This window comes from Xyrauchen texanus, chromosome 13 (genome assembly GCF_025860055.1).
Source record: "Xyrauchen texanus isolate HMW12.3.18 chromosome 13, RBS_HiC_50CHRs, whole genome shotgun sequence".
Classification (NCBI taxonomy): Eukaryota; Metazoa; Chordata; class Actinopteri; order Cypriniformes; family Catostomidae; genus Xyrauchen; species Xyrauchen texanus.
Window position 1 is genome coordinate 17,200,932 of NC_068288.1, and position 16,012 is coordinate 17,216,943.

Below are 16,012 nucleotides of genomic sequence, written 5' to 3' on the forward strand. Positions count from 1 at the left end.
AGATGGTCTGGGTTAGGACAACTGTAGCTATTCTGAATTTTACAAAACCCTCAAGGCAGAATAAATCCATAATTAAATTCCTATGATCAGCTATTAAGAGAATAGGTCAACAGGTGATGTTGCCAGAAAGAAAGGACCTGGAAGGCCCCAAGCCTCTTCATGAAGGGAACACCACCTGCTGCATTTTACAGTTCTCAATGACAGGTAAAAAAGCCTACAAAAACTGTCAGCAAAAATACTTTTTTGAGAAGCACAATAACCAGAAGGTTATCTATTGCAGGTTTTGTGTCTAGAAGATGTATTAAAAAGCCATAGCTGTCTCAGAAATAAATTAGAGACAGAATACATTTTTTGGCTGAAAAGGGAAAGTTTGATTCAGAGTGGTTCAGCAGAGTTGTGTGGAGTGATGAATCAGGATTTGAGTGGCATAGTGAGATTCCAGAGAGGTGCCTTCACCAAGGTTAAACTAACAGCCAGGGTATTATTGCGCAGTGGTGGGCAATTTTGCACATTTACCCGCCACTGTTGACAAGTAATGCCGCTAGAAACAAAGACACTTACTTGTGGAAACACACCTAATTCTATTTTGAAAAACAGACGAAAGAAATGCTAGTGATGCGTTGGTCTGACTTGCTTTATTTGTTCAGAAGTTCATTTCTGAATGTGCCCACACACGCAGAGCAATCATGTCTCGCAGAAAACTGTTAGTTCTCACTTTTTTATGTGTATATACAGGTGCTGGTCATATAATTAGAATATCATCAAAAAGCTGATTTATTTCAGTAATTCCATTCAAAAAGTGAAACTTGGATATTATATTCATTCATGACACACAGACTGATATATTTCAAATGTTTATTTAATTTAATTGTGATGATTAAAACTGACAACAATGAAAATCCCAAATTCAGTATTTCCGAAAATTTGAATATTACTTAAGACCAAAATGTTGGGCAACTGAAAAGTATGAACATGAAAAGTATGAGCATGTACAGCACTCAATACTTAGTTGGGGCTCCTTTTGCCTGAATTACTGCAGCAATGCTGCGTGGCATGGAGTCGATCTGTCTGTGGCACTGCTCGGGTGTTATGAGAGCCCAGGTTGCTCTGATAGTGGCCTTCAGCTCTTCTGCATTGTTGGGTCTGGTGTATCGCATCTTCCTCTTCACAATACCCCACAGATTTTCTATAGGGTTAAGGTCAGGCGAGTTTGCTGGCCAATTAAGAACAGGGATACCATGGTCCTTAAACCAGGTATTGGTAGCTTTGGCACTGTGTGCTGGTGCCAAGTCCTGTTGGAAAATGAAATCTGCATCTCCATAAAGTTGGTCAGCAGCAGGAAGCATGAAGTGCTCTAAAACTTCCTGGTAGACGGCTGCGTTGACCTTGGACCTCAGAAAACACAGTGGACCAACACCAGCGGATGACATGGCACCCCAAACCATCACTGACTGTGGAAACTTTACACTGGACTTCAAGCAACGTGGATTCTGTGCCTCTCCTCTCTTCCTCCAGACTCTGGGACCTTGATTTCCAAAGGAAATGCAAAATTTACTTTCATCAGAGAACATAACTTTGGACCACTCAGCAGCAGTCCAGTCCTTTTTGTGTTCTGACGCTGTGTCTTGTTCAAGAGTGGCTTGACACAAGGAATGCGACAGCTGAAACCCATGTCTTGCATACGTCTGTGCGTGGTGGTTCTTGAAGCACTGCCTCCAGCTGCAGTCCACTCTTTGTGAATCTCCCCCACATTTTTGAATGGGTTTTGTTTCACAATCATCTCCAGGGTGCGGCTATCCCTATTGCTTGTACACTTTTTTTCTACCATATCTTTTCCTTCCCTTCACCTCTCTATTAATGTGCTTGGACACAGAGCTCTGTGAACAGCCAGCCTCTTTAGCAATGACCTTTTGTGTCTTGCCCTCCTTGTGCAAGGTGTCAATGGTCGTCTTTTGGACAGCTGTCAAGTCAGCAGTCTTCCCAATGATTGTGTAGCCTACAGAACTAGACTGAGAGACCATTTAAAGGCCTTTGCAGGTGTTTTGAGTTAATTAGCTAATTAGAGTGTGGCACCCGGTGTCTTCAATATTGAACATTTTCACAATATTCTAATTTTCTGAGATACTGATTTTGGGGTTTTTCATTAGTTGTCAGTTATAATCATCAAAATTAAAAGGAATGAACACTTGAAATATATCAGTCTGTGTGGAATGAATGTATACATTATCCAAGTTTCACTTTTTGAAATGGAATTACTGAAATAAATCAACTTTTTGATGATATTCTAATTATATGACCAGCACCTGTATATATTTGTTGAATACAAATGGACAAAATGCAGCCCACTCCTGTATTCCCTGTACACACAAGACTGTGTGGCAACACATAGCTCCAATGCCATCATTAAGTTTGCTGATGATCCGACGGTGGTAGGTCTGATCACTGACAATGATGAAACAGCCTACAGAGAAGAGATGCATGCTCTGACACGCTGGTGTCAGGAGCATAACCTCTCCCTCAACGTCAGTAAGTCCAAGGAGCCTGTGGTGGACTTCAGGAGGAAAGACAGAGAACACAGCCCCATCACCATCAATGGAGCATCAGTGGAGTGCCAGCAGCTTCAAGTTCCTTGGTGTCCACGTCACTGAGGGACTCACATCATCTGTCCACACTGAGGCCGTTGTGAAGAAGGCTCACCAGTGCCTCTTCTTCCTGAGATGGCTGAGGAGGTTTGGCATGAACCACCACATCCTCACACGGCTATACACCAGCATTGTAGAGAGCATCGTGACTGGCTGCATCACTGCCTGGTACGGCAACAGCACCGCCCTCAAACGCAAAGCCCTGCAAAGGGTGGTGCGAACCACCAGACACATCATCGGAGGTGAGCTTCCCTCCCTCCAGGACATCTATATTAGGCGGTGTGTGAAAAAAGCTTGTAGGATCATCAGAGACTCCAGCCACCTGAGCCATGGGCTTCTCTCACTGCTACCATCAGGCAGGTTGTCTCGCAGCATCAGGACCTGCACCAGCCAACTTCATGATAGCTTCTTCCCCCAAGCAATCAGACTTTTGAACTCTTGATCGCTCATGGTACATATATCAGCACCACACTTTATTAGCCTTAGACTGGACTAACATTTTTTACTTCACTTAATAACACAATGGCAACGGACTATCAACCGACAGCTGAGTGTCAACACAACACTTCATATTTATTTCCACTGATTACAGAGGAATATAAAAAATTTTTATACACAAAATATTTGGTGTATCCTGTATATTGTACACTCACCTAAAGGATTATTAGGAACACCTGTTCAATTTCTCATTAATGCAATTATCTAATCAACCAATCACATTTCAGTTGCTTCAATGCATTTAGGGGTGTGGTCCTGGTTGTTGGTGCCAGACGGGCCGGTCTGAGTATTTCACAATCTGCTCAGTTACTGGGATTTTCACAAACAACCATTTCTAGGGTTTACAAAGAATGGTCTGAAAAGGGAAAAAAACATCCAGTATGCGGCAGTCCTGTGGGCGAAAATGCCTTGTTGATGCTAGAGGTCAGAGGAGAATGGGCCGACTGATTCAAGCTGATAGAAGAGCAACTTTGCCTGAAATAACCACTCGTTACAACCGAGGTATGCAGCAAAGCATTTGTGAAGCCACAACATGCACAACCTTGAGGCGGATGGGCTACAACAGCAGAAGACCCCACCGGGTACCACTCATCTCCACTACAAATAGGAAAAAGAGGCTACAATTTGCAAGAGCTCACCAAAATTGGACAGTTGAAGACTGGAAAAATGTTGCCTGTTCTGATGAGTCTCGATTTCTGTTGAGACATTCAGATGGTAGAGTCAGAATTTGGTGTAAACAGAATGAGAACATGAATCCATCATGCCTTGTTACCACTGTGCAGGCTGGTGGTGGTGGTGTAATGGTGTAATTGGGCATCGTTTAAATGCCAAGGCCTACCTGAGCATTGTTTCTGACCATTACATTTACATTTATGCATTTGGCAGACGCTTTTATCCAAAGCAACTTACAGTGCACTTATTACAGGGACAATCCCCCAGAACAACCTGGAGTTAAGTGCCTTGACAATCCCCCAGAACAACCTGGAGTTAAGTGCCTTGCTCAAGGACACAATGGTGGTGACAGTGGGGTTTGAACCAGCGTCCTTCTGATAAACAGCCCTGTGCTTTAGCCACTACGCCACCACCACTCTGGCCATAAAGGGATGGACCATGTCCATCCCTTTATGGCCACCATGTACCCATCCTCTGATGGCTACTTCCAGCAGGATAATGCACCATGTCACAAAGCTCGAATCATTTCAAATTGGTTTCTTGAACATGACAATGAGTTCACTGTACTAAAATGGCCCCCACAGTCACCAGATCTCAACCCAATAGAGCATCTTTGGGATGTGGTGGAACGGGAGCTTCGTGCCCTGGATGTGCATCCCACAAATCTCCATCAACTGCAAGATGCTATCCTATCAATATGGGCCAACATTTCTAAAGAATGCTTTCAGCACCTTGTTGAATCAATGCCACTTAGAATTAAGGCAGTTCTGAAGGCGAAAGGGGGCCAAACACAGTATTAGTATGGTGTTCCTAATAATCCTTTCGGTGAGTGTATATTATTAGGTGTATATTGTGTTGTGTAACAAGATGTAAATCAGATGTTTATTGTAATTGTCATACTGCTATGTTGCTTGGAACCGCATCAAAGACTTTCACCCACTGTTGCACTTGTGTATATGGTTGAGTGACAATAAAGGGATTTGACTTTGATTTAACTGGTAGTTTTGCACATCCCTACCTTTTACCTGCAAATTATATATTACGGAGTGAATAGACTGTCCAATAGAATAGGATGTGTCATTTTCAGACACAACTGTTCTTCAATGGACAATTGTTTTTAATCTTTTCATGAAGTTTTCATTTCAAAACATAAAATCGCAATACTTACAGAATTGCCATACCGCAATACATATCAAATCGGCTAGGATTGAATCAGGAGGTCTGCGAAATAATATAGAATTGCCAGGTCCCTACTTATTCCCATCCCAAGTATCACCTTATTGATTAAAATTTGAATAGTAATGCAATTTTTATGTAACTTTTACAAATTTCTATGAGAGAATTAAAACAAACTAACCGTTTTCTGAGCAGTTTCCTTCTTTGTCTTGTATTCTTGCTTTTTACGTTTCTTTTCTTCCATCAAATAGTTCTCTCCTTGTGATGTTCAGCTTTGCTCTGCTGGAAAACACAGACATAGGTAAAGGTTAACACCTGACCGGATGGAGGAATCAAACTACCTGCCAATTTAAGAGGTCAAGCACTCTTCAAAATGTGAGAAAAGACGCAATCTTAGACTAGGACCTGCAAGACAATTTTTCTCCATGTATAAAGAGATTCTTGGTTTTACAAAGCCACCTTTCTCACCCACTCATTCAAAGAAAGATCTTGTAAATTAAGATATGGGGAAAGGTATATTATTATCATGTCTTTATTTCCTGTGGCTGGAGGCTGGTAATGGTTTCTGAGACCCATCAAAGGAATGAGGACAGTCATGTGGCCCAAGGCCAAAACTGTGTGCACCATCACTACTTTTGATTGACACGGACTCAGAAATGACCGGAATGATTGATCATGAAAACATAATAATTGTTGGCTTTTTTTTCTTGGCCTTATTTATAATTTGAGACTGGTTACGTCCATATTTTTGCAACATTGTATATCTGTTTCGGCAGACAGCAATTTGCATTAACACTTAACTGTCAACACTGACATTCAGTCTGGGGCAGCTACAGCACTCAGATTTGAGGGCATCCACACAGGACGTGTTTTTGTACACGAGCACTTGTGTAAACAAAAATGACCATCTCTAAGCTTTACGTGAACCCAGAATTAGGGACATCTGTGAAGTGAAAGGAACACAATTAGCGATATACACACACATTTCTGTATGGAAACGGATTAAGGGCAGATTTGTTATGCGAGGGGGGGGGGGATAAAACAGCTCATATGAGGGGATTTAAGCACTTTGGGGGGAATAAAACTGGGTAAAACAAAATAAAACATCCAAAAATTTACAGCAAACTCGATTCTCAATTCCTGTATAGGTCTGATGGAACCAGTGTCAGAAATCAACTTCTCCATTAAGGGGCAATATTTGCCCTTCCAAGGGCATTTTATAATTTTTTTTACCTTTACAAGGGCATTTTTCTTTTCTAACCTTTTAAAATGTCTCTTTATGTTCCATAATGTGCATTGTTACTGAAACAAAAACTATTTTCCTCATTCACATATTTGCAAATATTTCTGCTACTAAATTAACATACATGCTACAAAACTAATGCACCAACAGATGAGGAGATGACAGCATTTCTCCAGATTTGGAATGGGGAGCTTCTAAAAACTTAGCAACTCCTTCATGCCAATTGAATAAAACAATGCAAACATTTAACAATAAACATTAGTCAGAGATATGATTTGTGAACTAAAAGTGGTTAATGTTCAGTAAAAATGTATATTGTATTATTAATGTTTTATTTAACATCAAGAATATTTAACACATCCAGAGGTAATTTTTGTTAATAATATTATGATTAACTACACTGTATCATTTCGTTACATTATATTTTGTTTTCTCAGACCTGATTTACTTACTAAATATATAAATCCACCCCTCCTGCATTTTTGGCTTCTAACTGGTGAAAGACGCATACGTGATATGAGCCAATAAGCAGGGGAAAGGGCTAAAGCACATAGACAGTGTTACTCACTAGGACAGTATATTTTGAATGAAAGGAGCAAACGGTCACGTAATTTAGCATAGGAGCACTAAATTACGTGACGCGAATTGCGTAGATTAACTGATGCGGAGCATGAGAAATGGACTAGCAGAGTGTTTTCTATGCACATTTATGGCATGAGCATCCGCCACTGACTCTGCAACAGACTGCACAAAACAAATAATGTTCAAACATTAGGTACAAACAACAGGAACTTTTTGCTGGGGCATTTTTTGCCCCCATATTTGGAAGTTCGGTTGCATTTTTACCCAGAGCCCTCGCTAATTTCCAACCATGGATGGTACTCGAGAGAGATGAGGATGAGAGATGTAACAGGAGTTTAAGAGTCTCTTTTCACCATGCAGCTGGAGCACTGCACAAAGCATTTTTATTATTTCTGCCTTTCATGTCAAATGCGCTGCATACTTATGAGGAAGCACCAAGATTTCAATGGCGGCAAAATTCAAATGTCACAAGCTTGCAATTTTAACAGCTTTATAACAGCAGCGATGGAGATCTGGTATGATGCCATTTGCATGCCAAATTAATAGGTTTAGAAAGGTTTATACCTCTGTAACCTCAGATTTGGGTTGATTCATGCTTCTTGTGTCATTTCTAAATGTATTTTTTAATTTGGTATTGTCATTTTATATTGATAAAACCAAACATTTACAAAATATTTACAAATGTATTCCTAAATTTTCATTTGCTTTAAAGGGTGTGTGGGTTTCACCTGTATTTGGTCTCTTATCACTTTAATTCAGGGTACACTCCCACTGGGGAAAGGACAAAAAAAGTACAGCGCTTCCTAGGGCTGGGTGAAATGGACCAAAAATCTTATCTCTGTATTTTTAGGCTGAATGGCGATACATGATATATATCTTGGTATGTTCTACTAAGTAGACTAAATGTTCAGTTGTAAGCCAAAGCCACATGTGAGATGGTAAATGAAGCCTGCAGCACACTTTGTTTCGGGCAGAAGACTTTTCGTGCTGCGAAGACTTCGTGGCCGGGCTTGCAGCATCAGCAAAAAGTTTAGCACATACTGCAGTTAATGGCGCTGTTGTAAATGGTGGAAGAGATTTGAAGTGCTTCCACTTTTGGATGCAACCGGTTTATGGCATTCTCTACAGATGACATGCAGGGCTTGACATTAAGCATTGTGATGTGCTTGTCCTTCAGACAAGTAAATTGGTCATTCACTTGTCCGAGTAAAAAAAAATACTTGTCCAGAGAGAAAAAAGGACATGTATTGGTTACATGCTCAAGTAACATGTCAGAGTTTCTGTTGTATGTTTTCAAAAATTACAACATGGCCAACCTAATAGTATTAAACCTATGCAATCAACTAGATTCTCTGGGACAGAAATGTAAACTGTGCTGGGTAGGAGAGGTTATTTTATGTTACATGTATGCATGGTAGTCAAATAAAGGAATGCATCCATCACCATCATTTACAGCAGGGGTGCTCACACTTCTATGGAATAAGATCTATTTTTCCATCATGTAACAGCAGCAAGATCTATCATACACAATCTACATATATCACAATACCAAAATTTTCAAGAATGCCAAGAATGAATGAATTTGACATAAAACTACTACTGGTCTTCCCTGTATGAATAATTCAATACAAGAGTTACGCAATAAAGTTATCCAACCAAGAGCAGTGAGTGGTTTTCTTGTTATTGTTGTTTGAGTAATATTAGGGATACACTAGACAGCGGCAGGTCTATTAGGTTACATTTAAACATACAAGTCGTACATTTCGATACAAATCAGCTTTTTCCCAAATGTTTACGCTCACTTTAGATATAACTCTTTGTTTACATGAACACCTCACCAAGAAGGGCATTTTGGCGGAATTCTGAAATGTATTAGTCCGTTTATGCGCAAGCATTCTCTGAGCACAACCGCATGTAAAGCACGCTACACACACACAAGCCACTTGTCAATCAGCGTGCAGTTGTTTTGCTGCTCATCAGATAATTGAACCATTGTTTTTCTTTTTACTAACCAGGTCTTCGACAGCGTGAACCAGCGCAGTGTCTGCAGAGGGAGAGTGGGGGCAGAGTAGTGCGGAGAGTGTGAGAGAGGAGAGATGCAAGCACGGCATGGCTTTACGGAAGAAACGGGTTACGTAATGCAACAAACTATATTGATATACACGGTATTGTCTCATACTAGATCTAGTTTGAAAATATATTGATATACCTTAAAAAGTTGATATACTGCTCAGCCCTAGTGCTTCCTCACTGGGCGCGCTCCATTTGAACTCAACAAGCACTCAATGTGGTGGTCCCGTCGCAGAGGCACAAAGTCTATTTCACAATCATTCACTTTCTCTGTTCCTGTGGTGGAATGAGCTTCCAATCTCCACATAATCTGCTGATCCCATCTGCTATCTCAACATTCAAGAACTATCTGAAAACACATCTGTTCCATGAGCAATTAACCAATTCACATTAATTGCACTTACTATTTAACAATAATAATAATAAAAAAAAAATCCTTGTCGGTCTCTTTTGTTTGACAAATTGCTTGCATTAATTTAACATTGTCCTTTGTGCATTTCGAGTTTAATTGATTTTGTTATAAATATAATCAACATACGTGTCCAACAAGTGTTTTATCCCTGCTCTCCTATCATCACTGCTTGACTTGGCAAAATGAAGCTGTCTCACTTAAAAGATATAACTTTATTGAAAAAAAAAAAAAAATTTCGGCTCTGTTAATTGAACAGCCATATCACTTTTTCAAGATATCTAAATAGAAAAAAGTATATGGAGTTTTGGTCACAAACAGTCATACATGAAACAGGTCAATACATAGATTTGCAGATAAAATGATTGTGCTCTACAGGGGTCAGTCTTCATTTTGCCAGTGGCAACACACAACTCACGCCACTGTTTTAGGCAGCTTCTGCAGAGAAGCTAATGGACAGGTAAACCTTATCCTTTCACATACAGTGAATTCAGAAAGTATTCAGACCTCTTCGTTTTTTTCACATTTTGTTATGTTGCAGCCTTATAAAAAAAAATGATTTATATAAAAAAAACAAAATTCACATCAATCTACACTCCATATCCAATAATGACAAAGTAAAAAAATTATTTTTAATAACTTTAGCAAAAAAAAATGTATTAAAAAGAGAAAACTGAAACAAGTATTCAGACCCTTTGCTATGACTTGAAATGTTAACTCAGGTGCATCCCATATCTCTGGATCATCTCCGAGATGTTACTACACCTGTGGCAAATTCCAACGTTTAGACATGATGTAGAAAGGCACACGCCTATCTATATAAGGTCTCATAGCTGAAAATGCCAAGCAACTGCCTGCAGAGCTCAGAGACAGGATTGTGTCAAGGCACAGATCTGGGAATTTGGCCGAATTGAAGGTTCCCAAAAGCACAGTGGCCTCCATAATTCTTAAATGGAAGAAGTTTGGAACAACCATGACTCTTCCTAGAGCTGGCTGCCTGGCCAAACTGAGCAATCGAGGGAGAAAGGCCTTGGTAAGGGAGGTGACCAAGATCCTTATGCTCACTCTAGTTGAGCTCCAGAGATCATGTGTAGAGATGGGAGAAACTTGCAGAAGGATAACCATCACTGCAACACTTCACCGATCTGGGCTTTGTGGCCAGACTGGTGGACTGGTCAGGGCTGAAGGAAAGCTGAAAGCAGCAAAATACAGAGATATCCTTAATAAAAACTTGCTCCAGAGTTCTAAGGACCTCAGACTGGGCCAAAGGTTCACCTTCCAACAGGACAATGACCCCAAGCACAGAGCCAAGACAATGCAAGAGTGGCTTATGCAGAGTTTACACTACACGATTTTAAGCCTGATATTCGCTTGCTGACAGTTTTGTGGAGATTGCCGACAAAAGCCTGAAATCATAGGAAAGTCATCGGAGCTCGCTTCCGTGAGCAACAATCGCAATGTATGAATTATCAAAGACGCGATTTGAGAGAAGGGCCGACACGTCGCTGATGTCAGTGAGATATCTAGAATGTTAAATATCTGGACAATGTGAAATATGTTTTGACTGAATACAACAGCAGCGTTGACCTATAGCCAATGAGAGAGCAGGAAACAGGGCAAGGGAAGTTTCAGTGGGAGGAGTCCTGATGTACCTGCAACAGAACATCAACTAGCATGGCTGCGGTATCAAGAAAGTCTCATTGGACCGAAAAAATTTAGGAGAAATTTGTGGCACATTGGTAGGAGTACCAGTGCCTAGTTGATGTTTCATCTGAACTGTACGACAACCGGGTGGAGAAAGAGAAGTGTTGGAGAGAATTTGCAAATTCTTTTGGACAGTCATGTAAGCAAATAGGTAGATTTTTCTGAAGGAGGTACTTTTTCATATTGTAAACAATAAAATATACGATGCCTTTAGGCGATTAAAATATTCATATTCTGAAATGCATAACATATGATCATGCATTTGTTTTCGTATCTCATATCACTTCTCGCGTGTACTCTGTTGTGAAAAGCGATTTGGAGTACAGGAAGAGTCGTCGGGAATTCGGCAATAGTGAAATGTTTTGTAATGTGTTCACCCCTGTCGCCGATTCCTCATGTAATTTGAAAACGCTACGACTTCCATGACAAGCCAGACAGATGTGTAATATGAACGGTACCACGATCTGATGTCTTTGAAAGTCGTGTAGTGTGTAGGAGGCATTAGGGACAACTCTGTCAATGTCTCTGAGTGGCCCAGCCAGAGCCTGGACTTGAACCGAATGGAACATCTCTAGAGAGACCTAAAAAAGACTGTCCACTGATGGTCCCCATCCAACCTGACAGAGCTTGAGAGGATTTGCATAGAAGAATGGCCTAAATTAATCCCTAAATACAGGTGTGCAAAGCTTGTCGCATCATACCCAAAAAGAATTGAGGCTGTAACCGATACCAAAGGTGCTTCAATTATGTACTGAGTTAAGGGTCTGAATACTTACGTAAATGTTATATTTCAGTTTTTTCTTTTTAATAAATTTGCAAAGTTATAAAAAATCTAAAAGTGTATGGAGTGTAGATTGATGTGAAAAAAAAAAATAATAATTTAAAGCATTTTAGCAAAAGGCTGCAACATAACAAAATGGGGAAAAAATTAAGGGGTCTGAATACTTTATGAATGCACTGTACTAATCTTTACAAACGCATCCATCGCACCCTAAATCTAGAACCCCTCTTTAAGGAGTCCTGTTGTGTTGCCAGTTTGTAATAGGAGTGCTGTCAATCAGTAAGACAGGAGGACTGCAAAGACAACAACACAATCTCTTTAGAGACAACATACTGGCAGACAGCCATGGTATGACTGGACCAGCACTTACACTATAAAACAATTTTTGAATGTCCACTTAAATTTATGGTAAAGCAATGGCAGCTGTGGTTGCCATAAATACACTATAAAAAATATGGTAACCACGCTTCAGGCCTTATGGGATGTAGTTTTGATGCCTGTATATTTTACGGTGCATTACCTTTTACGTTATTAAATGATATAAACTTAATACTTTAACCTTCTGAAACTGTAAAAATCTGCTTTTTACTTTGTAATGTATTGTTAATCACCATAGTATTTACAGAAAGTCACATGATGACATGAAGTTCATCAGTAGTGGCCTTTCTATTGCAATGACCAATAAACATGTAGAGACTGTGCTCACTGTCACTTACACAAACACTCAATACCATCAGTGTAACACATGCGAAATTAAAATAATGCAATAAAATGTAACTAAACTACATAAAATATGGCATAGAACACCCCAATGTAGATAAGTGATGTTAAAAATCAGAAGAAATAACTAGTCCCATAAAATATTATTAAATGTGATGGGTAACGCAGGGAATTCTGGGAACGCCCGATTATTGTTTTTTAACAGTAATATTAACAATAATTTACCGTAAAAAGTACATTTACTCTCTTGTTAAACATAATATAATTTTTTTTTTACAACATTGTACTGTAAAATTACATGTACTGTCTTTTTAAATACATTATTGATATAAATACATTATAAACTGCACATTTACAAATTATTTTTTTTTTTTTACTGTAGCATTTTTACAGTCTTTTACCGTTAAAATGCTTCTGCAATTGACCGATTAACTCTTCCTCACTTCTGCTTGCCATTAAGAGCGCAGAAGCTTCATTGGCTAGCATTCACATTAGACTACCTCGGATGTCCAGAGAGAGAAGACAGGAAGCTACAAAGAATCATGTTAAAATAATGCCTGTGTGTTTTTTGGAAGGGGACACTGAATGGCTTTAAAAATATCCCACACCCTTTGTGTGCTGGAATTTTCCAAAGTCTACCAGTCCAGCTGTTCATAAAATAGAACCATCTGCTCCAGACATTCCAGCAAATACTGTCCTGTAAAAGTACTGTTTATACAATTTCTTTGTTTTTAACTGATCTGTTTTAAGTGGCAACAACATGACAAGACTCAGCACAAATTAGGCTTTATCTACTTGGGACCATTTATTCAAGTTTTCTTGCGATCCAACTTTCAAAACAAAGTATAAACAAATAAAAAGAATACAGCACACCTCAAGAGACTGTGTAAATTAATTTAACATCAATGAGACCAGACATCTGAACTATGTTACTGCTGACACTGCAATATTTACTATAATAACTTTTGGACCATTGTGAGCTTAAGCCCTGTTAACACTGCAAACGACATTGTTGCTAGGCACTGCGATCTGTGTTGCTGGTGGGCGTTCCTACTGCTGACACCTTAAAATTATTGCTGGACAGCACATCTGGCCATAGTAGCTTTGGGAATTCTGATTACAAATAATACTGCTGGTAAAACTTAGATATCTTTCTAATTTGACAAGGAATCAGTTCTTCTAAAAATATCCAATTTGCACGAGAGTGTTTTAATATAACCTGCAGCAGTGCTCAATGGATCCCATCATGAACAATCTAACCATGTGTTGATCAAACTCACTCAGAATGCAGACACGGTTTTCCACACATCATTTTTATTAGCCGATATCCATGTATGTGGTTACAGACAAATGATAAAGAAAAGTGAAATCATTCACAGAAACTTTTAACTTCTCCTGCCTGAACTCGACACCAGTATCTGAAACTGCCTGGAGACGAATGACGGGAGCTGCTGTCTTCACTCTCATTGTTAGTTACTCGCAAATGTGGCTTGTCGTTTGCATAAAGTTCAACCTCTCAATTTTGTCATTGCACGCTACACTGATCTATCGCCAACGGTCACTGCAGCTTGTGTTGCCGGAAGTCGCTCTGCTCTCATTGAAAATTAATGGGAACGTGTCACTTAGTCGCACAATGTCTTGGGGCTTTATCTGTCTATGACATACAAGATTATCCATTACATTTTTTACAAATTAAAAAACTGCTTGAAACAAAGGGACTCACTGACTACCCTACATTTATCAGAATTGTTGTGGGAGCACTGGGAAATTGAAAATGAATTAGATATGAAAACTGCCTTGACAAAATTAAAATCCAAAACAATATTTTTATGATATAATTCAAATATTAAAATATATATTATTGGTGAACATTTACAGTCATTTAGTGTGTATATTTAAATATACATATTTAGAGAATGTATATGCATTCTTGTGTAAAATTGCTTACGTTTGCATAGACACCGAAGTTTACAATAAAAAAAAAAACTATGGAAGGGCTAGATGAAAATTCATAATAAAATGAGAATATGTCATGGAAGCAAATTAAAAACAAAATAAGTGTGAGAATACATACAAATGAAAAGTCGCTTCACGACAGAGCTCAGGTCAAGTAAAGTTTAAGCAAAAGAGCAACAAGGTTACAATCCGGAGGGCAAAAAAGGGGAAGAAAGGAGTAGGGAGCTATACATAGAAAGTGTAAAAGGTGGTGTGTTCAAGAGTGGGCTGTCCTGGTACACATCCAGACTTGTGGAGGCTGTGAGCAGAAGCTTGTGTGTTCACAAGCACTTCTGGCTAGTCACAGCAGAAGGGAGGGGGAAATCACCAACCTTTGGCCTTCCTGCTGTAGACTATTAGCAGCATGCAGCTTCTCTCAGCACTTACACTGCACTGACTGGGTCATCAAGAGGCAAAACAGAGCTAATTTTAGAAAGGAGAGTTGCCTTGTACAGCCAGGTAACCATGACATTAAGTGGTAAAAAAAAAAAAAAAAAAAAATAAGAGATCAATCAAAGGATTAGATATAAATTTGAAGCCTTAATTTAAAGCTGTGTTTTGTTCAAACCTTGCAATGTGATGTTTCAGATGTCAGGAAAATTTTTAAATGGGAGGCTATACAAGCTAAGACGTTCCTACAGAGGAACAATAGCTCTACCACATATGTCAAAACATCATGTCAGCTCTTTTTGATTAAATTCATCAAAGTGAAATCGGATAAGACACTACACAAAAAAAAAACACACACAGCTCCAGGAGACGAATCAGTATAATTCCCATAAGGTTATGCTGACAGCTACAACAGGCTACACACCGAAGAACAGACAATCGCTTCTGACAGCTTTTCAAGGGTAAAAAGCACAATAAAAGCAAACAAGTATTTCTGGAAACACAGAGGAAGGAAAACCATATGCCCTTTTTATTTTCAATCTGAGGAACTGGAGAAGTTCTGAATCAATACACAGGACAATACAATCGCCAGATCCAAAAATCAACTGAAACTCCCAACTGATTGAAAACAGGCAGCAAAAGGTTTTTATTTCATCCTGAAGCAAAGACCTCCCGGAATGCAAAAGCATCTCAATTCCACTTTTATAATGGTGCATGGAGAGGTCTTTCAGAGGAGAGGAAGGGATTAAATTTTTTTTATTAAATGTTTTTGTGGGATACAAAATTACAAGATTCATAAAACTATAAAGAATGATTTACATTTTTTTTCCCCACTAGATTTAAAGGGATGGTTCACCCAAAAATGCTAACTCTCATGATATCCCAGGTGTGTATGAAATTCTTTCTTCACCAGAACACATTTTAAGAAAAATTGAAAAATATCTAAGCTCAGTAGGTGCGTAAAATGCAAGCGGATGGTGATCTGATTTTATAAGCTCCAAAAATTTGGATTAACATCATCAATACGACTCCAGAGGTAAAATTAATGTCTTCTAATGCGATACGATCACTTTTGATGCGAAAGTGTTTTAAGTTTTTAACTAATTGTGAGTAAAGAAACAAATAAATAC

The 16,012-nt window shown here is 39.1% G+C and overlaps 1 protein-coding gene across 1 annotated transcript in view; it reads right to left on the reverse strand.

The window, feature by feature from the left end:
• tnrc6c2 (trinucleotide repeat containing adaptor 6C2) overlaps positions 1 to 16,012 on the reverse strand; it is a 70,422-nt gene that overhangs the window by 42,531 nt on the left and 11,879 nt on the right. Inside the window, exon 2 of the mRNA XM_052140712.1 lies at positions 5,170 to 5,270. Coding sequence (XP_051996672.1) covers positions 5,170 to 5,232 — 63 coding nt within the window. The 5' untranslated portion in view covers positions 5,233 to 5,270. The remainder of the gene's footprint in view (positions 1 to 5,169; positions 5,271 to 16,012) is intronic.